General features: G+C 43.1%; 2 protein-coding genes across 8 annotated transcripts in view; one reads left to right on the forward strand and one right to left on the reverse strand.

The window, feature by feature from the left end:
* Gpld1 (glycosylphosphatidylinositol specific phospholipase D1) overlaps positions 1-12,651 on the reverse strand; it is a 53,898-nt gene extending 41,247 nt beyond the window's left edge. Inside the window, exons 1-4 of one of the 5 annotated variants that reach the window (XR_015439113.1) lie at positions 12,509-12,524; positions 7,431-7,573; positions 6,911-7,116; positions 3,414-3,469 (exon numbers count right to left, since the gene is read on the reverse strand). Coding sequence is in view for 3 of the 5 variants with exons in the window: in XM_087181236.1 (XP_087037362.1) it covers positions 3,414-3,469; positions 6,911-7,116; positions 7,431-7,450 (282 nt within the window). In the remaining 2 variants the exon portion in view is untranslated. Of the gene's footprint in view, positions 1-3,413; positions 3,470-6,910; positions 7,234-7,388; positions 7,583-12,508 lie in introns of those variants that run through there. The other 4 variants (XM_087181236.1, XM_087181237.1, XM_004847606.4 and 1 more) reach the window with 4 other exon arrangements.
* A 91-nt stretch (positions 12,652-12,742) lies between these two features.
* Positions 12,743-23,018, forward strand: part of Aldh5a1 (aldehyde dehydrogenase 5 family member A1) — a 36,093-nt gene continuing 25,817 nt past the window's right edge. For 2 of the 3 annotated variants that reach the window (XR_002395968.2, XM_013073261.3), the window contains exons 1-3: positions 12,753-13,107; positions 21,636-21,719; positions 22,495-22,665. Coding sequence is in view for 2 of the 3 variants with exons in the window: in XM_013073261.3 (XP_012928715.2) it covers positions 12,811-13,107; positions 21,636-21,719; positions 22,495-22,665 (552 nt within the window). In the remaining variant the exon portion in view is untranslated. Of the gene's footprint in view, positions 13,108-21,635; positions 21,720-22,494; positions 22,666-23,018 lie in introns of all 3 variants that reach the window. The other variant, XM_004847604.4, reaches the window with a different exon arrangement.

The raw sequence follows: 23,018 nt of genomic DNA on the forward strand, positions 1-23,018 counted from the left end.
GGACTTTAAGACTGGCTTAATCTACATCATCCAGTGAGGGAGACACATTATGTAACATGACAAAATAATTCTGAAATAAATTTTTAAAAATAAGTGTGTAAAACAGTCAGGAAACTGCTGGAGAAAACAAAAAAGAGGAGCCCTGAGGGAGGAGGTATCTTTCACATATGAAAATATATTTTTACACTACAGAAATACAATAGTAAAGATACTGTGACCAAAAGAACAGATGGGGCTAGGGGTGCAGCTCAGTGGTAGAGCAGTTGCCCGACATGCACCAAGCCCTGCACCCCCAAAGGGAACAGAGCCACAAAGCAGAAAAAAGACTACAGGAACAAACTCAAGCAAAGAGCACAAATAACAATTTTTTATAGGATGAATAAAGGATGGGGTAATCAACAACTGGGGTTGTCACAACCCCAGAGCAACAAGTATACCTTCTTTACACTGCTGAATCTGTCCATTGTGTAGGTGACACTGGGTAGAAATTAACATTATCAATAATAGGTCACTGGATCCCTATCATGCTTTATGCCAAAATAAATACAAGGTGAATTAGCAAGGTGAGTATCAAAAATGGAGCCAAGAGCCTGCCTCAAAAGTATAACGTTCCGAATTTGATCCCTGGTACCAAAACAACAAAAACAAAAACAAAAGGAGCCAAGAAATTAACAGGTCAAGATTTAAGGTAATAATGAGAGTGAGAATGATTTTTCTAAGCATAATACACTGGTAGAAATTATAAAAGAAAAGGTTGATGCATTTCACAACACAAAAATTTAAGAGTTTTATGACCATATCTCTTAGCAGAGAATTTACTAATTAATTAAAAAGTAGAAAATAATTATTAACTTTCCAATATAAAAATTTGGCAGACACAACCTTAACCCAGGGATAAAAATTTAATATAGTATCTCTGGGACTTCTGCTTCCAGAAACCTGGAATAGGTATACTTTTCCTTACTATTCCTGCTTTAAAAAAAAACCTGGAAATTATTAAATTAACATAAGGTGACTCTGAAAAGTGAAGCTAATCATGATAACTTCTCTAGATTCTCTTTTTGCCTTAAATATCCCAAACTGTATATGGAAAACTACACACATGCGGATATGTGCATGATGCATACACACACACATACATATATATACATACATACACACACACACCAATAAAAGCCTATTCTTTATAGCCATAGGCCAGGGGAAGGACAGGATAACAAGACAGAAAACTTTTAACAATAACCTCTGACCCAGCTGGGAGAGGTGGTATACTCCTGTAATGCTAACACTCAAGGCTGAGACAGGAGGATTGCAAATTCAAGCTCAGTCTGGGAAACTTAGCCACCTAGCATGACCCTGTCTCTCAATGAATGAATGAATGAATGGATAAATAAATGGATGGATGGACGGATGGACTAGGGGTATAGCTCAGTGTAAAAGCCCTGAGAAGATCTCAAAAATAAAAAAGACTCAATAGATGCCAACATTGAGCTGACCAAGATGTCACAGTTATATGACAAATATTTTAAAACAGCCAAAAATGTTTCAGTGATCAACTCCAAACACCCTTGAATAAACAGGAAGTCTCAGCAAAGAAAAAGATACAAAGCAAAACCAAATGGAAATTTTAGAACTAAAAAACACAATAACTGAAATAAAAATTAACATCATTGGAAACTCACATTGCCCCCTTCTGACAGAATGCAGGGAGAAGGTAGCAGCATCGCATTAATGTTCCAGGGGGTTTCTGCCCAAATTCATCACCTGCAGAGGAATCTAATCTCCAGGCACCATCAGAAACAACCATGTCAAGGTACACTCCTCAGAGTTACTCAATTAAACCTTCAAAAATGTCAAGGTCATAAAGACATCAGATCACAGTGAGCCATGTACTCTTGTTTATAGCAGCACAATCTATAATTGCTGTATCTTGGGGCTCCTACATGTTCAACAGATGAATGGATAAAGATGATGTGGTATTTACACACAACTGAGTCCTATTTTGCCATAAGGAATGATAAACTTGAGTCATTTGTAGGAAAATGGGTGCATCTTGAGACCATAATTTTAAGTGAAATAAATCAGATACACAAGCTTAAAGATTGCCTGGTTTCTCTTTTATGAGAAACCCAAAATATAAGTAAAGAGTAAAATAAAAGATAGTAGGGAAGTAAGGAGACAGATCTTTCTCAAACGGGAAAGGGATCAAAATACAGAGGGAGGAGGGGAGGGGGATAAAAAAAAGAATTAAGATATTGTGTGTAGCAACTCACACAAGGAATGTAAACATTATGAAAATAAATAAAGACACAGTAAGCCTGAGGAACAGTTCTAGACTGGAGGAAAGCAAAGGGAACTGATAATGAAATACAACACTTGGATTTAGACTTGGTCTTGGATTTATCCTGGACTGGGAAAGGACATTGAGACAATTGGTGAAATGTGAAAGAATTGAATGAGTGTTATTTCAATGTTGACTTTCCTGATTATGATCATTATAGTGTAGTTTTTAGAAAAGCATCTTTAAGGGCTGGGGATTTAGCTCAGTGGTTTCATCACCTGCTGCACAAGCACAAGGACCCGAGTTCGATCCCCGGTACCAAAAAAAAAAAAAAAGAAGAAGAAGAAGAATATATAGAAAAGTATCTTTGTTCTAGGGAACAGGCAATGAAGTATTAAAAGATAAATAAGAACCATGTCCGCAACTCCAAGCAATTTGGGAAAAAACAATGAGTGTAAACTGACAGAATGGAAAGTCAAGGAGGATAAGCTGTGAACCACTGGGGAAATGAGAAGAGGGTGTAAGGGAATTAATTATTTACACATTACATTCAATTATTCCTACCATTCTTGCCACTTTCTGAAGCAATTCTGGAAGTTCCTTTCATGTCTTTACAAGGTGGGACCCAAAATTCAATGAATGCCACTGTGGAATGCCATCCAATAGAAAGGCAGTCTTGTAAGAACATTACCATGTATCCTCATTCACTTTATTCATTGGATTAGGTACCAGGCGACTTCTGGCTCTTCTCCAAAGTCAACATGACCATGAAAGGTAAACATTTTGAAACAATTTAGGACACCAAGGCAGCCATGACAGGGCACCTAAAGACACCCACAAAAGAGGACTTCCAGAACTGCTTCAGAAAGTAACAAGAACAATGGGAGAAGTGTGTCCAGAAGAGTATTTTGAGGGGGATTAGGAGGAATGTGTCTTTTACTGCAATACATTTTTAATATAAACATTCACATATTTTTCTACCATACCTTGTATACCTTTTAACCATAATATTAGTTTTATAAAGACATAAAAATGACTCTTGAAATTAGTTTAAATGTCCATTAGGACTCTTGTATGGCACCTACTGAGGAGAGCTAATGTAGAAGGTATGTAAGGAAAGTCAAGTGCTGACCTCTTTGTAGCTAACACACCCATGAGGGAGCTGAAGAAATTCCAGAGCTCTGTGTCCTGAAAGAAATGAATACAGTACACAAGTCAATAAAGTCCAAGTATAATTACTACATACTATTTTAAAAGGCAAAGATATAACTTTGCAATTGTAAATAGTCAGAAGCAGGAAACGAAAATGAAGTGTGTACATATAATTGTAATTTTCTTTAGGCATAGTTGCATATTACTAGAATACAAATGAAATTTTCATGGTGACTTAACTAGGACTATGAACTTGGTTAAGTTACTTAACCTCTGTAGGACTCAATTTCCTATATAAAATTAAGTAAACAGCCCCCACTTTTGACATTTGTTGAGAGCTACAGAATATAATTACTAAGTGGCAAGAACAGAGGTTGACACACAGGAGCTCAAAAAACAAACTGCCATCAACATGTTTGCCTCCAAATTGAGGCAGAGAATAGGAAATGTGACTTAAAGCCTAAATCATTGTCTAATCACTGGTCCCCAAGTCTGTTTTCATCTGGAGTGACAAAGTCATCTCAAAAGGCCTCCTTCTCCACTCACACAGACTCACAGCCTGAACCTTCTCAGAAGCAACAGGATTAGCATTCCCGTAAAGAGAAGTTCAAAGGTTACACCCTGCTCTACTGTGAACCATATCCATTTTTTTTAATATATATTGCTGGTACTATATTGTAAGAATTAACACCATAAGAGACAAGACACAACCTATACAAGGAATCCATACTTGGGATTCCAGTGATTTACAGGCCCAAAACACTGAATGAGACCAATTCAAATTAACCAATTCACATAAATGTCAACGTTTCACAATGCCCCCCATAAGAAAAAGTACCCCGAGAAAAAAAAAAAAAGAAAAGAAAAAGTACCCTGGTGTGATGGTGCATGCCTGTAATCCCTGCTACTTGGGAGGCTGAATAAGGAAGACAACAAGTTCAAGATCAACCCGGGCAACTTAACAAGACCCTAACTCAAAATAAAAACATAAAAATCTGGAGCTGTAGCTCAGTGTTAGAGTGTTCCTGGGTTCAGTATCCAGTACCAGACATACACACAGAAAAAAATGAAACTAGAATTTATATCACTTAAGTTATTAGTAAACAAATGCTGGAGTTTTTACTCTTACATGAAATTTCTCAAAATCTGTAGATTCCATTTCAGGATTTGCCTTTGTGTTCAATGTATCTTTAGATGTAGATATCCTTAAATATCCATTAGGATCTTTGTCTGGTAACTACTGAAGAAGGGCACCTCTCATAAATTTTTAAACTCTCAATCATTAAAAAGTTGAGGCTGGGCATGGTGGCTGTAATCTCAGCACTCTGTGAGGCTGAGGAAGGAGGAGCATAAGTTCGAGCCCAGCCTGGGCAATTCAGAGACTTACCAAGAGTCTGTCTCCAGGCATGCTAGGAATATAGCACAGCGTAAGATACATGAATAGCTAAAATAAATAAATTGTAAAACGTTGGGTATTCCTATTCACATTTGTTCCTCTTTAGCATACTTCTATGTTTTCAGCCATTTCAACTACACAGAGCTTAGAACTAGAAGCTTCAGAAATCAAGAAGTTCCACCTTTAAAGAGGATCTGAAGGGTAAAGCAAATCGTTACATATTTATAGCAGAGCTGGGATAGAACCTAGGTCAGAGTTTCTTTCTCGTGGTTTCCTGACTCCCTTTCAGCAACAACTGTTTAAGGGAAAAAACGCTGGACTACTATGAGGGTGTGTGATTCTAGGCCAGGCTACTAAAAGGTTAGCCGTGAAACTCTCTAGGATGTTCCTTCTTCTGTAAAATAAATAGGCCCAGTGACCTCTAGTATCCATTCATATTATAAAATTCTCTGACCATAGGCTCCTGCATGCCATATATTTTGCACTGATAAGTTTTTGTGTTTTACTTGCAGTCTTGTTATTCTTTGTAACTTCCGGAGGCAGTATAACTACAAAATACTATTACTTTTATTTTAAAACATCAGGTATATCTTAAATGATCTAAAATTGTTGAATACTATATTATAAATTGGCTTATGTTTTGCATGTACTAAAAAAATCACAAATTATAATTCATTCAAGAATCAAATTCTTTTGCTGAGAGAGATCTTAATTGTTCTGCCCACACATGCTAAGAATGGTAACTATGTGAGGTGATGGATATTTTAATTAGCTTGACTGTGGTAAGTATTTCACAATACACATGTGTACGTGCGCACATATTATATAAGATACTACATTCATATGGTGGCCAGCACTTATAATCCCAGATACTGAGGAGACAGGCAGGAAGACTATAAGTTTGACCTCAGCCTAGACAATTTAGCAAGACCCTACCTCAAAATAAAAAATGCTGAGATGTAGCTCAGCACTTTCTGGGTTCAATACCTGGATGGATGGATGGGAGAAGGAAGGAAGCAAAGGACAGACACCTTATGTTGTACATCTTAAATTTATTCATTTTTGTCAATTACACCTTAATAAAACTGGATAAAATTTTTTTTTCTTTTATTGGTACCTTTTAGGTATATAATACATTAACATTCATCATTGGGTGCTTGTACCTGTACATGATGTATCTTAGTTCTTATTTTTTTCCCCATTACCTGTTTGTCCTTCACCCCCTCCACCCTTCACTATTTACATAGATTTCATTTCCATTTTTTTTCCTTTTCTCATAATTTTTCCTTTCCCTTCTTCCCTTTCCCCTTCCCCTCCCACCACCCCTACACCTTTGGGCCTTTTCCTATTTCAATTTATCCATTACTCATTTTAATTATTTTCATCCTTATTTACACTTTCGGTTTCTCACATTAGAGAAACTAGTCGGTATTTACACATGTGTGTCCTATTTATTTCACTTAAGAGTAAAACTGGATAAAATTTTAAAGACTACAGTATTTGCGCTACCACCTACCTATATCTAAGTAACTCTATCTTTGCCCCTGAGGTTGGTGATACCTCTTATGGACCCCCCTCTCCTCCCCAAATCCTGGCATCATTCTGCTTTTGAAGCCAATGATCATTCACACTCCCTCGCTTCCTTAGCTTCACTGAAGCTGAGCACCTCAAAAACCACCTGACTCATAGGACCCACTCCCCTGACCACACACGGCCCTCTACATATGCAGAAAGGCCTGTCCTTGGAAATGTAAAACACAAATTCCTCCCTCCCACTATATTCCTCCCACCTCCTCTCCCATTCTTCCAGGTGTGCTTCACTGTAACCTCCCCTCTATCAAGCTCCTCACCATTTCCTACCCAGAGCAACACCCAGCAAGCCCACGGCCAAGTGCACATCTGGCCTCCTGCTTGCCTGCCCCTCCCCAGCCCTGACGACCCCACGCCCGGCTGCTTCTTTCCACTATGAGGCCGCTTAGCCCAGCAGGAGAAACCAGCATTACAAGGGACAGATTTTCAATCTCTTACTGTCTCTTGACAGACTTCTTCTCCTTCGAATAACACAAAACCCCAGGACTCACCTATTTCTATATGTGTCGAAAGGCCGCACGGTGAACTTGGAGGGCAGAGAAAAGCCAACAGAAGCAGCAGGCCAGACCACAGGCAGAATGCTGACATGCTGTCATTCCCTGTGGGCTTCTCCGGCGACTGGGAACCTTCTGAGCCGTGACAGGGCTGTGACTCCAGGATCCAGGCGCAGACCAGGGCCTTCCCTGCGCACAGGTCACTGACGAGAAACCAAGCCTCATTTCAAAATAATACTGCTTTCCAATGAAGTCAACCGCTTAACTACTGTTTAGCTTCAGGAGAACAGCAAACAAACTCTGCCCACTTGGGAGGAGGCCGGAAGCCAGCCAATGAATCTGAAGGCTGCTAGCTGGGAGCCCTGCATCTTCTGATCAAGCCATTCCCAGGTTTCATTTAAACATGAGATTGGTATGGAGATGCAAGCAGAGCTGTCCCCAAATATTTTTTACTTTCATACAACAAAAGACTCACCCGTGGCTTTGGACAGTCACTCTATCAGACTGCCTCACTTACTCAGGCAACAGCTCCTGCATCCTTTCAGCATGCGGATCAGGTCGCCCTGCTTCCTCCGGAGGCCAAGTGAGTGCTGGGAAAGCTTTTATGGTGATCAGCTGGAACCAGCTCCTCTTTCAGTATTTGGCAACAGATACCAACACCTGTGAGATTACACAAGTGTAACCATTCCTGGTCTTCCCCCACTGGTGCTTCTAATAGGGCTGATCTCCAGCCTGTTGCCAGGTCAGATTCCTGCAGCCCAATCACAGGTTCCCATTCTACTTGAGAGGTGGAGGGGAGGGGGCAGAATTGGGCTAGAAAACTCAGTTTTGGAAAAGCCTAGGCTCAGAATATACCCGTCATGAGAATACAAGCAACAGCACTAAATCCCCGGGGAAAAATTTAGGTCAAGCTTTTCATAGAAATGATGCTGATCTTACAGTTCAAATTATGCAGGTTATACATTAAAATCAAGAGAAGAGCTCCTAAAAGAGTGGAGGAAATGGTATTTGTTCTCAGGCTACTACAGTACAAGGAATGTGCACTCTTGGGCACGGGCAAAGCTTCAGAAAATGAACAGTGGGAGCACTGAAGCCCATTGCTTCCAATTACTTACACCAGAGGCCATAAACTTCCCTCTTATTTAACAGGGAATTACAAATTTAGATCAACTTTTCTTAAGAAAATTCACATAGAAATGTAGATTTCAAGACCTAAAAACCAAAGCAAAACAAACCAAGAGAACTGGCCTCCTGAACTGACACCACCACGGGACAACAGTTGCAGTCAAAGAGCCAGCGGGCTCCTTTGCAGGGCACAGCCTCCCCTGTCCTCCTGTCCCACTATCTGCAGGATGCATGCAGATTTCTGTGCCCCTCCGGTCACCAGAGGCCTCTGCATCTCCCTCCTTCTCACCCTGGGTCTCCAAAAGCCTTAGGGTGAGTGGGTGACATTTACAAATGGGGGCTTTGGTGAAGTCGGTATACAAGAGCAGACAATCCTTGGTAATGGTGAAAGGCCTTCAAAAGTCACCCAGCAGCGAAATAAGGCCAACTGGGAGGGTTCTCAGCAGATAAAACCAAACCATTCTGAAAAAGCACCAGAGAGAGGGATGCGCTCAATTACTAAGCAATGTTCACCCCCGATTTCTCAGTACCTATTTTTGTCTTTGAAGTTCAGAATGACTTAATTTACAAATGTAATAAAGGAGGAGGGAATTATTCACTTAGTATAGTGCGATGGAGACAAATCTGGGCTTTATGTGACAGTATTGTTTGAACTCTTATGAAGTTTATATTACTTTTTTTTTTTTTTTTGCAGAACCAGGGATCAAACTCAGAACTTTATACTTGCCAGGCAGGCGCTGGTGCCACTGAGCTAAACCTCTGGCCCAAAGTTTATATTACTTTAGTAGCTATGAAAACACCAAAGCTATGACTAAGAGAAAGCTGAAATATAAATTGCAGTATTAGGGAAACTACCACACAATAAGTATGTGGAAATATTTTTCTTTCTATTCCATAGCCCCTTTTCTAATCCAGGTGACTTTGTTATAAATGAGAGCTTGATTCTATTATTTAGGGCTCTTTTGCAATGCAGCACAACTTGAAAACCGAACACAATTATTAGAAGTCAGTGTGTGTGGGTTGGGTGGGGTATGGATTTCACTTGGATCCCTATCCTGTTACCTTCTTTCTACCTAAGTGACCTTATGCAAGGTATTAGAAATCTCAGCTGGGTGTGGTACCACATGTCTGTAATCCCAGCACTGGGAGGTTGAGACAGGAAGATCACTGCAAGTTTGAAACCAACCTAAACTATACAGTGAGACCCTGTCAAGAGCCAGTCTACGTAAATTTTGGGGAAACAATTATTTAATAAAGTATGACTATAGTTGTCTAAGCCAATGTCACCTTGCCCGAGAGCCAGCCATGGCATGTGGAAACATAACTCCGTTTTGCCTCCAATCACAAGTTGAGGCCTCAATGGTCTCGTGATACTGTGATGCAAAAGGGCAAGAGTACATCAGCTGAAGACATCCTGGTTCTTTGAGAACCAAGTAATAAAAAAAGAGAAAAGTTTCACCTGGGGAAGGACAAATTCTTTATTAGCCTGCTATCTTGTCCCACCTACTATTATAAGAATGCTCTCCTTACCTCCCTCATCAACATAAAATCCTCAGTGACTTAAGGTGCTCATCAACATAGGATTATCACCACCCCTAAGTCACTCAAGACTCCCTCCAATTATTGTGTGTACCCAATAAATAGTGGCTAGCTCAGAGTGTCTTTGTCTTTGCCCACTCTGAGGCACTGACCTGGCTCCCTTTCTAGGCAATCAGAGAATTGATCACCCTCTAATAAGGTCCTGTCTAAAAAAAAAGTTAAATTAAATCAAATTAAAATTTAAAAATTAAAATCTCTATGCCTTCATTTCCTTATCTATAAAATGGAAATAGTAATAGCATCTGCTGAGCAAATACATGTAAAGTGTTTAGAATAGAGCCAGACATGCAGTAATTATTCAATATATGTTGATCCTGATCATTCAAAAGAGAATTTACCTGTCTAAAAGATTCACCACTGATTTCTATTAAGTACCTATCTTCCTTGTTGCTATTTTGTTTTGTCTTGTGTTTTTTGGGGGGTGGGGTTTTGGCGCTGCTGCAGAAAGAACCTCAGGCCTCATCCCTGACAAAGCACTGTATCACTAACTGAGCTACGGTTCCAGACAATTTGTTGAATTTTTTCAACAAATTAAAAGTATTTCACCCACAGATATTCAGCACAATGTCTTTTATAACAATTTAGATGTGAGTATAAAGAAAAATGGATGAGGTTCTGAAGTGAAGGTAGGTCTCCTTATATGGGTAGTTAAGATATAATTTTAATGTCCAAAATTCTGAAATAAAGCAAGCAATTCCAGCTCACTTATGCTCAATTCCAATACATCTCTGTCGTCATAGGGCCATTATAGCAGGTAGGGAAGAAGATGGACAAAGGGAGCAGTGTGGGTGGGGGCGCCCAGGACAAGGGCAGGCTAAGGAGAACAGAAGAAAGAGGCCCCTGTCATCCAGTGGTCTTGTCCTATAGACTCAGTGAGCACACAGCCAGGTCGGGGATGAGGAGAGTGCATCAGGATACCCTAGAATTAAGACAGGAGGTAGGAAGGAACTGTTCCCATCCTACATGGGCACTTGGAGTGACCACAAAACAATGGGCCAAGAGAGGACCACAGTATGAATTTTCTAGGCTGTAGGCACTTTTGCCTTTGTGGGGACCCTTCTTTCACCAAATTTTATGTTTATGTTGGTATAGAGATTAATATATTAATATTCTACCTAAGTTCATTTTTTTCTCCTGATTTTAAAAGAAATTAAACATTTGTTGTACCCTAAAAAGCATTTGGGGCCCTAGTATACCTACTGACTGCGGTGGATGGATAAGGGGAGTGGGCACTGTTTGAAGTAGATCCTTAAAGCGATAATCAGACTAATTTTGGAACAGGAGATTCACAACTGACTGCTTTTCTGGGTCTCAGCTGACCGAGGCCTCAAACTGAATGCTTTCAGCCAGCCCAAGCAGAAAACAACTGTGGGTAGCGCGCCCTCTTCAGGTAGTAGGTGTGGACGCGCCAGCTCTCCAGTTCTGTTTGACAGCCCTGGGCTCCCTCCCCCAAATTCCTTCAAGAAAATGCAGAGTGACTGTTGAACACACACCTGCAACATTAAAGTCCGCCGTGAACCACTGCTGCCAGTTATGACTGGCACAAAACAGAGGACAGATAACTCAGCAGAAGTCAACAGTTTAAGGACAGCCTTGGCGTTTTGCACAAGAATTTAGCATCCTAGGAAAGAGGCGAAAAGCCCACCCGTGTTCTGGAACAGCCAGCAAGATGCAACCCATCTCCGTAGTAATCGGGCACCAGAGAAGAGTTGAAACTAGCGATCTTCAGTCATTCTAAGGACAGAATGAAGGTTTTTGCAAGTTTTGCATGAATGAAGAATGTCATGGAAACGTGACCACAATATGCTCAACTCTAACACCTCTGATTCCACTCTGACATAAGATTCTATTTACTACTTGGTGGGCAGCAGGTTTTACTTTGAACACTGTACTGAGCTTAACGTAGCAACTGGGCTAAATGTTTTTTCATAACAAACTTAGTGAGTGGGCATTGTTCCATTCCACAAATGAGAAGCCTGACATTACAAGGCGTGATCAACATGTGCAGTGAATTACATTTTTTAAAAAATGTATTACAGTAAAAGATACATTGCCATTAATCTCCCTCTAGATACTCTCCTGCTTCAAACACATTGCTCCCATTCTTCTTGCTACTTTTTGAAGCAGTTCTGGAAATCCTCTTTGCAGGTGAGATTTAAAAAAAAAAGTGAGTGTGTTTTCCAGGTGTGATTAAAAACCACAGTGAATGCTGCTGTGAAGTGTTATCCAACAGAAAGGCAGGTTTGTAAAAACATGACAGTGCTCTCATGCACCTTGTTCACCAGATCCGGAAATGTGCCGCTTCTGGGTCTTTCCCAAAGTCAAAATAACCCTGATAGGTAAATGTTTTTAATCGGTTCAAGACATCTAGGCAGCCACAACAGTGCAACTAAAGACACTCAGAAAAGAGGACCTCCTGAATTGCTTCATAAAGCGACGAGATGGATGGAATGAGTGTGTTCGAAGACAGGGTAAGAATTAATGGGATTAAGGGGAATTAATGGCACTGTGTCTTTTACTGTAATAAATTTTTAAAATGTAAACATTCACCGTATTTTTTAACCACATCAGGTAAGTAACTTGCCCAAGGTCACACACCTTCTTAGCAAGCGATTCTGTTTGGATCCGAGTCTGTCTCCAAAGGTGGTTCAGTTGATGGAGGGGACCCCTAGACCCACACCCTGAAGGGCATCCACGAAGCGGAGCGCAGAGCCCCACTTCGCCCCCAGAAAACCATCGCCCCAGACCCAGAGACCATGACCTCGGCACCAGCGCAACTAGGGGCCAAGCACAATTTCTGGGCAGGGGATCCCGGACCTGGCCCATGTAAGGGGGGTTAGGGCGGTGTTCCCACAGAGTGCTGCTTCTCACCTGCAACCAGGTGCAGAGGGATGAGCGCCCGAGATTGGCAAAGGTGACGGCGGTCCCCAAGTGGCTGTCACTGCCCGCCGCCCCCATCCGCGGCCCGGCCTTCCACAGAAGGAGGTCGCGGACAGCGCAGCTGCGCAGCGCCGGGGACGAGGTCCAGGGCCCCGTGCCGCAGGAAGGGGGCGCTGTCGAGCGTCCCGGCCCCTCCCGCCGCCCTGCGCGTTCCCGCGTCCCCGCGCTCCCGTGCGCGCGCGCTTGCCGGCCTCCGGCTTCCCCCGGCTGTCGCCGTCAACGCCGCCCGGGCCATGGCGATCTGCTTGCGGCTGCGAAGCTGCAGGGCCGCGGGCCTCCTCCGCCCGCGCCCAAGCCAGGCCTCCGCTCGCCGCTTGGCTGGGGGCCTCTCGGGCCTCTCCCCCGCGCTGCTGCGCACCGACAGCTTCGTGGGCGGCCGCTGGCTGCCCGCTGCCGCCACCTTTCCGGTGTACGACCCGGCCAGCGGCGCCGCGATGGCCTCGGTGGCGGACTGCGGGGCGTCCGAGGCCCGCGCCGCTGTGCGCGTCGCCCACGAGGCCTTCTGCAGCTGGCGGGGCGTCTCGGCCAAGGTGAGCGCTGGGGCGGGGAGCCAGCCCAGAGCACACTGCGCACAGCGGGCCGAGAGAAAGCAGACAAGTAGGGAGCATCGGCTGTGCCCTGCCTGCAGGCCTCAAGTGTACTGGGCCACGGCGGGGCACGTGGTCCGAGGGAGAGCAGCGTGAGCGCCACCCGGCCTGACCTGGCGCGAGTGTGACCGTGCAGGGGTGGGGGTCGTGTCAGAACTCGGAGGGAGCAGGTGTGCACTTTGGCAGGGGAAGGGAGAGGTCCAGATGGTCCCCTAGGTTTCGACCTGTAGGGACCAGGTCTGCCCTTTACTGACTTTGGGAACAAGGGAGATATGGGGCCTGCAGAGGGAGGACCAAGTAAGAAGCAAATGAGGCAAGAAATACTCTTCCTTCATTTATTGCACCTGGACTACCGCAGTGACATCTTGGCCTCTGCAGTGTTCAAGGCCGCTTTCTGGAGCTATCCAGCAGTGATAGAGTACAAGTACCAGAGAGTCCTGATCGTCATCCACCCGCAGATGTGTGCTGTGCACCTGCTGTCCCCCGTGCATTCTTGAGGGTGCTCGGGACTCTGTCCTTAGGGAGCCCGTGTGGGCAGAGCAGGATAGAGGGGAAGACCCAGACTATAAACAGCATAGTGCCCAGGCAGATGGGTATGTGAGAGGTGAACTCTGGGAGGGACAGGAGGCAGAGGCAGGGAAAGGGGGTCAGGGACAGAGGCGAGGGGCGAGGTGCTGTGGTATGGTGTGGTCGGGTATAGGTGGCTAGGGAGCCACAACCAAGAACCGCAGACAGAGTGGCATAAAACACAGAAGTCTGTTTTCCCAAATTAGGGAGGCTGGAAGTCTGAGGTCAATGTCAGTAAGGTTGGTTTCCTGGCCTTATGACTGAAGATCATCTCTTTGTGTATTTGTGTCCCAATCTCCTCTTTTTATGTAATCTTTTTTTTTTTTTTTTTTTGGTACCGGGAATTGATCTCAGGGCCTCATGCTTGCCAGGCATGTCCTTTGCCACTGAGCTACATCCTCTTTTTATAAGGATGCCAGTCACACTGGATTAAGGCCCACCCCGGTGTCCTCTACTTAGCTGACTGCTTCAGAGGCCTTGCCTCCAAATACACTCTGCACTGCCCACTCACTTGGTGTGGGGTTAGGACTTCAGCTGTAAGTCTGTGAGGGGACACTCTTTAGCCCCTAACATCAAGGCGGGCCTCGCTGAGGACATAAGACACAAAGACCAAGAAGATGAGGCTCTCTGTGCCGCCATAAACACGGGTGTGCATATATTGCTCTGGTATGATGCTTTTAATTCTTTCGGAAAGATACCAAGAATAGCTGGGTCAAATAGAACCTCTAGTTTTAGTTATTTGAGGAATCTCCCCCACTGATTTTCACAGTGGTTGCACCAGTCTACACTCCCACCAACAGTGGAACAGTGTTCCTTTTCCCCTACAGTCCACCAGCATTTGTTATTGATTGATTTCTTGATAGCAGCCATTCTTTCTGGAGTGAGATGGAAGCTCAGTGTTGTTTTAATGTGCATGTCTTGAATGACTGGTGGTATTGAACATTTTTTCATAAATTTAGTTGCTGTCTTTACTACTTCATCTGAAAAGTGTCTGTTCATTTCAGATGCCCACATTTAGACTGTCTTTAAAATTGGGGTGGGGGTTAAGTTCTTTATATAAACTAGATAGTAGTCTTTTGTCTGAGGAACAGCTGGCAAAAATTTTCCTACAATGTGGGTTGTCTCTTCACTCTGTTGGTGGTTTCGCTTGTTGTGCAAAAGCTTTTTAATAAGATGAGATCCCAGTTGATTCTTTGTGATAGTTCCTGTGCGATCAGGGTTTTGTTCATAAAGTCTTTGTCTACACTAACATCTTCAAGAGTTCTACCTATTTTATCTTTCAGCAGATTTTGTGTTTCTGTTTTAATATTTAGATCTTTGATACATTTCAATTTTAGTTTAGTGCATGGTGAAAGATATGGTTCTAGTTTTAATCTTCAGCAAGTGGAAAGCCAGTTTTTCCAGCACTGTTTATTAAAGAGGTTACCTTTCTTCCAGAGAAGGTGTTTGGCTCCTTTGTCAAAGATAAGGTGGCTGAGTGTGTCTGGAGTTGTTTCTGTATTTTCTAATCTGTTCCATTGATCCTCAGGTCTGTTTTTTTTGCCAGTACCATGCTGTTTTTTTATCATAGTAGCTTTGTAGTATAATTTCAAATCAGGGATTGTGATGCCCCCTGCCTTGCCTTTGTTGCCCAAAATAGCCTTTGTTATTCTAGGTCTCTTCTGGTTCCAAATGAATTTTAAGATTGTATTCTCTAATTCTGTGAGATATGCTGTTGGAATTTGGATCGAGTTTGCATTAAATCTGTATAACAATTTTGGAAATATGGCCATTTTCACTTTATTGGTTTTTTCTACCCAAGAACAGGGATATCTTTCTGATATCCTCTTTGATCTCCTTTTTCAGAGTACTGTAGTTTTCAATGTACAGGTCTTTTACTTCCTTTGTTAGATTTGTTCCTTGGTATTTAAGTTTTTTGGATGCTAACTTGAAATGTGTTGTTTCCCTAATTTCTCTCTCAGTGAGTTTGTTATTTATTTACAGGAAGGCTATTGATTTCTGAGTGTCAACTTTGTATCCAGCTGCACTACTGAATTTAGTTATTAAATCTAGAAGTCTTTTGTTGGAGTTTTTGGGGTTTTTTATGTAGAGTATCATCTCACCCACAAATAATGATAACTACTTCCTTTTCTATCCTTATTCCTTTTATTTCTTCCTCTCATCTAATTGTTCTGGCTAATATTTCCAGAACTATATTGAATAAGGGTGGTGACAGTGGACATCCTTGTCTTGTTCCTGATTATAGAGTAAAAGCTTTCAGTTTTCATCCATTTAGTATGATGTTGGCTGTTGGTTTGTCATAGATGGCTTTTGTCAGATTGAGATAAAAACCATCTCTTCCAGTTTTCTATAGAGTTTTTATCATGTATGAATGTTGGATTTTGTCAAATGCTCTTTCTGCATCTATTAAGATGATCATATGTTTTTTGTTCATGGCTCTATTAATATAGCGTATTACATTTATTGATTTGCATATGTTGAACCATCCCTGCATCCCTCGGATGAATCCTACTTGGTCATGGTGTTTAACATTCTCGATGATTTGCTGCATTCTGTTTGCCAGTATCTTTTGAGGATTTTTTGTGTCTATATTCATTAGAGAGATTGGCCTATAATTCTCTTTTTTGGTTGGATCTTTCTCTGGTTTTGGAATCAGGGTAATTCTTGCTTCCAGGAATGAATTTGGGAGTATTGCTTCCCTTTCAATTTCATTAAAGAGTGTGAGAAGTAGCAGCATTAGGTCTTTAAATTTCTCGTAGAATTCAGCAGTGAATCCATCAGGGCCTGGGCTTATCTTTGTTGGTAGGTTTTTAATTATATCTTCAATTTCATTGACTGATGTTGGCTTATTTAGAATTTTTATATCTTTTTGGTTCAGCTTTGGTAATTCATACATATCCGGGAATCTGTCCATTTCTTCTGTGTTTTCCATCTTATTAGAATACAGGTTCTTGAAGTTGCTATTGCTAGTCTTCTGGATTTCTCCAGGATCTGTTGTGATTTCACCCTTTTCATTCCTAATTGCATGGATTTGAGTCTTTTCTTTCCTTTTATTAATAAGGTTGGCTAAGGGTTTATCAATTTTATTTAATCTTTCAAAGAACCAACTCTTTGATTCATTGATTCTTTGTATTGTTTTCTTAGTCTCCATTGCATTAATTTCTGCTCTAATCTTTATAATTTTCTCCCTCATATGAACTTTGGTTTGACTTGCTCTTCTTTTTCTAGAAGCTTAAGGTTCAACATTAGGTTATTTGAGCTCACTCTGTTTTCCTGATATGGCTATTCACTGCTACTGCTATAAATTTCCCTCGTAGGACTGCTTTCATTGCATCCCATAAGTTCTGGTGTGTTGTATTGGCATTATCATTTAATTATAGAAATTGCCTGATTTCTTTAATTTCATCTGTGACCCATTGGTTGTTCAGAGGGGCATTATTTAGTTTCCATGTATTTATGAAGTTCTTGTGGTTTCTTTTGCCATTGATTTCCAATTTCATTGCACTGTGGCCTGATAATATGCATGGGATAATTTCAATTCCTTTGCATTTACTTAAGCATGTTCTATGAGTTAGTATGTGGTGTGTTTTGGAGAGCATCCCATGTGCAACTGAGAAAAATCTGTATTCTGATATTGTGTGGTGGAACACTCTGTAGACATCTACTAAGTCCATTTGTTCAAAAGTTTGGTTGAGTTCTAATATTTCATTGGTTTTATGCCTAACTGACCTGTCTATTTATGACCGGGTATTGAGATCCCTCCAGGGGGATTACTGTGGAGTGTGAAATACAGGAGACAGTGACAACCCAGGACTTTTGGCCTGAGCCGCTGGAAGGATGGCTCTGAGATGGGGAGAGCTGGGGGTGGGGCCACACTGGGTGACGTCGGAGTCAGCAGTGGGCTCGGAGTTGTCCCTTAAACACACAGGTGTGAGGATGTGAAGGCAGTGGTGGGCTGTTGAGCTGGAATTTGCACGTGAGATGAGGAGGTTGTGTGTTCTTCACATGTCCTCAGCTGTGGGTGGGGTGAAGAACTCCTGGGAAGGAGAGCCTCGCACCTCTGGTGTCATTTCACGGTCTCAAGAGGGCTCACAAGGATTGAGGCCTCCCCAGGGCCAGGGATCTTCTCAGGGAAACTTCCCTCTTGAAAGGAGGGGTTCTTGGATCCCGGGTCATCATACTGGGATGGGTGCCACCAGCCCCCTGAGGGTCCCCCACAGGTGGGAGATGGTGGGGCCATCGGCAGAGACATGGTGAAGGCCAAGGAAGGCAGCTCTTGAGTCACCCGGTTTTGGGCCTCTAGGGCTCCAGGGTCTTTCTCACGCCTGTTTTCCTCTCACTCCTCTAAGCCCATTTGCCCCGTCTGCTCCTGCAGGCAACCCAGGAAAGAGGCAGTGAAGCTCAGTCTGCCACAGACAGAACAGCTCTAGCAAAGGGCATTTCATTTCATGGGGTTTCAAGGGGGCTTCAGTCATTACTCATGTTTTTCTCCTTGAAAGGCACAGGGGTCTCAGACAGGTGGAGTTTAGCTATTGTGCACGTGTAAGTTTAAGCACAGGCCAAACTGAACCGTGTTGTGTCTGCACCATGGGAGGAGATTTTATTGTGGAAATGCATTGTATGCCGAAGTTTAGGCTCAGGTCTGTGCCCGTCTCTGCCCTGGTGTCATCTGGTAAACCCACTTTCTCAAGGACACAGCCTCTTGCTCGCTGAATTCATGCTCTGGTTTACTTCTCAGCTCTCACCGCCAAGAGTGGCAGCTGCTCCTTTCCTCTCAGACTGCTACTTCCAAGTCCTGCCAGTCCCCACCTGTCTCACAATGACACAAACTGAGTCAAGACCCACCCTAAGGAGCTCATTTTATCTTGGTTACCTCTCTTGTGACCCTGTCTCCAGTTAAGGTCCCATTCTGAGGCATTGAGTGTTAGACTCCTCCACGTTTGGGGCAGATGCATTTCCACCAGATCTTTGCACATGAGGGCTTTGCACACTATGGTAACTGGCAGCAGCTCTTCGTTATACATCCAGCTTGGACACTATCTTCTGCCCTCTGAGAGAACATTTTTATCCTAACACTTCCCACGCCATTTCACATCCTCTCTCCTTCTTTCTCAGACTAAACATGGGCTCTGTGTGGTGCTTTATTCTATTCATCTCCCCAGACATCTGAGCCTGCCTCCTAGGTTTTACTGTCTGTCACTCACCCAGGGCCACCGTGGTCCTCTGGCCTGTGTCAGCAGAGGCCTCACTGTTCTTACATGGAAGGAAGGTAGTCAAATGTCCTTACTGAGAAGGATTTTTTAAAGATGCCAATGCCTCTTCTTGGGGGTGTGGAATTTACTTCATCATCTCCCTGAGGGGAGAAATGTATCTTGTTAGCCTGGCCCTGGGAAGGGAAGTATCTGCAGGAAGCCGCTTGTGGTATGGACTGCACATGGGCTCTCTGCTCATGATGGAGCGAGAGACTCAAGAAAGTCTTAGACCTCTGAATGGATGAAACTGTCAGGACAGGCCAGCCTTGCTCTCTGCAGGGGCAGTCCTCAGGCAGGTGAGGGGAGCCTGTCTCCTCTACACCTTGGGCACACCTGTGCGGGTGTGGGTGTGGGTATGGTGCCCTAGGGTGCATCTCTCCTCAGCATCCCTCTGTGCTGCCTTTTTGGCCTGGAGTCTCCAACCCTCTTCTGTTTTCCAAGTGGATTTTTATATAAATGACTTATTTTTATTTATTTATTTTTGCAGGACTAGACTTTGGACCCAGGGCTTTCGCACTAAACCACATCCGTAGCTTTCTCTTATTTTAAGACAGGGTCTCACTGAGTCACTAAGTTGCCCAGGCTAGACTCAAATCCTCCTGCCTCAGGCTCCTAGAGTGCTAGGATTAGAGGGGTGTGCCATCCCTGCCAAGGGAAAATAAATTATTTTCTAAAGGTTTAAATTAACTTTTAGAAGATATTTCTTCCATAATATTCTTAATAATCCAAATTATTCCTTTAGGTGTTTTCCAGTCTTTGAAAAAAATTTTAATTGTGGTAAAATATACATATAGTTCACCACTTTATCCATTTCTAAGCGTGCAGTTCCATGGCATTAATGGACATTCACATGCTTATGCCTGAGCCTGCTCCTTAAGTGTGTCAGACCCTCTTTTTATGCCTCACACACACCCCTAATCTCCACCCTGGTCTGAGGTACAAATGCAGTTTGACAGCAAGTTGTTAAAATAGGGAACGATACCTGAGGGCTTTGTTTTGGGTGAAATAAGCCAGTCACAGAAGGACAAATACTTGCTTGAGGTACCCAAGCTGTCAAATCCAAGTAGAAACAGTGCTTTTCCAGGGCTGGGCAGGACGGGAGGGGGGAGATACTGCTTAACAGGGGTGGTCTTCAGCTTCGCCAGGGAAAGGTCTGGGATGGATGGTGGCGGTGGTTGTGCAGCACTCTGAATGTTCTTAGTGCCATCAACTGTACACTTAATGCTTAGGGTGGTAAAGTTTGTGTTAAGTGGATTTTACCACAAGTTACTAAAATAATTTTTTAAAATAGGAAACTATCATCTTACTTGGTGAAATCAGAGTTATTCTTGTTTGCCATAAACAGTAGCTGTTTCCACAGAACTTCTTTTCTCTCTCACAGTTTATGACTCGGTACATTCCATTAGCTATTGTTACCATATGCGTCAAGCTCCTGATCCCTCAAACATCCAGGAATGAAGTTGGGAACCAGAGGAGGAGGCCAGGAGACTGTTTGCTGGAAAGGAGAACAGCTCCAGATTTCCAAGAGGGATCCTGAGTGGGTGGCCAAACAGCCCCTTGATCCAGAGCTAATTATACAGGAGTGGAGCATAGAAATTGCTCCATGGTTTACTGGTCACTTACCACAGGTGGCTGGGCAGATTGAAAATGACCAAGTAGAACTCAAGCTGTCTAACCCAGATCTTCAATGTGTAGGGTTTAAAGGAAACTGGAATTTTAGAGGGGAAAAAATACCTGGTTATTTTGCATTTTAAGTTCCTCGCAACTCAGGAGCTTATTGAGGAGTGGCTGCAACTTCCTTTAGTAGGGAGAGGGCTGCATTCCATGCTTGGGTCCATGAACCAAGTTCATTGTTGGTTAAAAGTCCTAGTTCACTGTCTATTTTTCCTTTAATTCTTTTTTTTTTTTTTTTTTGGTACCTGGGATCAAACTCAGGTCCTTGAGCTTGCGCAGCAGGCGGCGAAACCACTGAGCTAAATCCCCAGCCCTTTCTTTTAATTCTTAATGTGGCTTGTCACCCATCTGTATCTCAGGCTCTTTCCCTAGCTAGCTGCCTTACTCATAAGCTAACTAAACTATTTTCTACACTACAACTTGTTAGTCTCTGTTACTACTTATCAAAGGAGGTCAACCTATTACTACCCAAGTGAGTCACTCATGGTTCTCCAGAGAAACAGAACCACGAGGGTCTGTAGATTTACGGGAAGAGATTTCTTCAGGGAATTGGCTCACGAAATTACAGAAGCTGAGAAGTCCCACAAACGGCCATCCACGGCTGGAACCCTGGGGCAGAAGTTCTAGCCAGCATCTGAAGGCCTGAGAACTAGGAGCGCCACCCAAGGGCAGGGGAAAGGATGCTCAATCAAGGAGCAAATTTGCCTTTCCTTCACCTCCTTGCTTAATGCACTTGCATTGGTGAGGGTGAATTTCTTTACTGTCTACCAATTGAAATGCTAATCTCCTATAAAAACCTCACAGACACCCCCCCAATTTTCCCAGCTATTCCATAGCCTGCTGAAGTGACACCTAAAATTAACTATCCCTCTAAGAATGAGACCACAGAGCTAATATTTTAGGAAAACAAGGATTATGGAGTAGTCTGTCATATACTTCATACTTCACTACTTCTCTGCTTTGTCATGTGTTTTTTAGGAGAGGAGTTCATTACTTCGGAAGTGGTATGATTTAATGATGCAGAATAAGGATGACCTTGCCAAAATTATCACAGCTGAGAGCGTAAGTTTCAGATCTTTGCTTGCTACCCTGAGAAATTGTCCCAGAATTTTGGAAAGCCTCTAACTTCCTGGCAGTGTTGTTCTGTACCTGAAGAATGTGTGAATCCTTGTACAATGATCAGATACCAAATCATTGTTGTGCCAGGCAGTCCCATTTGCTAAAACGTAATTTGCATGTTTTAGTTTATTCTTTACTAATATGCAAAAATAGGTTTGTTTGGAACTGTATGAACACTGCTTTTCACCATCCCAGTTTTTTTCTCTGTGACTGTTTTGATCTTTCATATTACTTTTGTACAATATTAAAATGCACCCACAGTTACTCCATAGTTACAACAAATGATTTTAAACCATGCTTCAACATTTAGGACAGCTTAGAAGGAGGAGAAAAAAACATTAGAAGATGAAGTGCTAGGGGTCCCCTAACTTGTGAACTCATTGGGAATGCAAATGACTCTGTGACTTAGGTGATACAGCCATACTTATCTCCGTCATTGTTTGTAATTCTGCTTCTTTTTCTTTTTCTTTTTTTTGTGCCAGGGATCGAACTCGGATCCTTGCGCTTGTGAAGCAGGCGGTGGAACCACTGAGCTAAATCCCCGGCCCTGTAATTCTGTTTTCTTATACCTACAACTAAATTAGAAATTTTCCAACAGCCCTGTGAGTTCTAAATGGGAGACTTTTCTACTCTTCTCGCAGCCTTGAAGAATTTAGAAACACAGTTCTGCCTGTGTTCCTAGAAGTTAATAAATGTGTCCTTTTCTGATTTAATTTAGGGGAAGCCACTAAAGGAGGCACAGGGGGAGATCCTCTATTCGGCCAACTTCCTGGAGTGGTTTTCAGAGGAAGCTCGCCGCATTTATGGAGACATTATCTCTACCCCCGCCAAGGAAAGGCGGGCCCTGGTCCTCAAGCAGCCCCTGGGTGTAGCCGCAGTCATCACACCGGTATGTGCAGGAGCAGCGAGATCCCAGGGTAGGAGGTTGGGTAGGGAATCCAGAGAGCACTTACTCTTCCTTGTGAGCAGGTGTGTTCATCCTGTTACCTTTGTTACCTGCGTGGTTTCCTGATTCCTTTGCTGTGGAGGCGTATTTTGGGCTCCTCTGGGATAAGGTTAGGTGTGGTGGTGGTGAGTGGAGTACACATTGCTGATGCCTTCAAAAATGGTGTGGCCCAGGTGGCTTTTCTGACTTGCCATAAAGCAGTGATGGAGAACCTTTTAAAGACCAAGTGCCCAAACTGCTAGTGATGTCATCGCCAGGACTGCTACTGCTTCCCAAGCATGTGCAAGGCCCCTCTG

Source organism: Heterocephalus glaber, unplaced genomic scaffold (genome assembly GCF_053883595.1).
Source record: "Heterocephalus glaber isolate CG9 unplaced genomic scaffold, H.glaber_assembly_v1.0 deba00001472, whole genome shotgun sequence".
In the NCBI taxonomy this organism is placed as follows: domain Eukaryota; kingdom Metazoa; phylum Chordata; class Mammalia; order Rodentia; family Bathyergidae; genus Heterocephalus; species Heterocephalus glaber.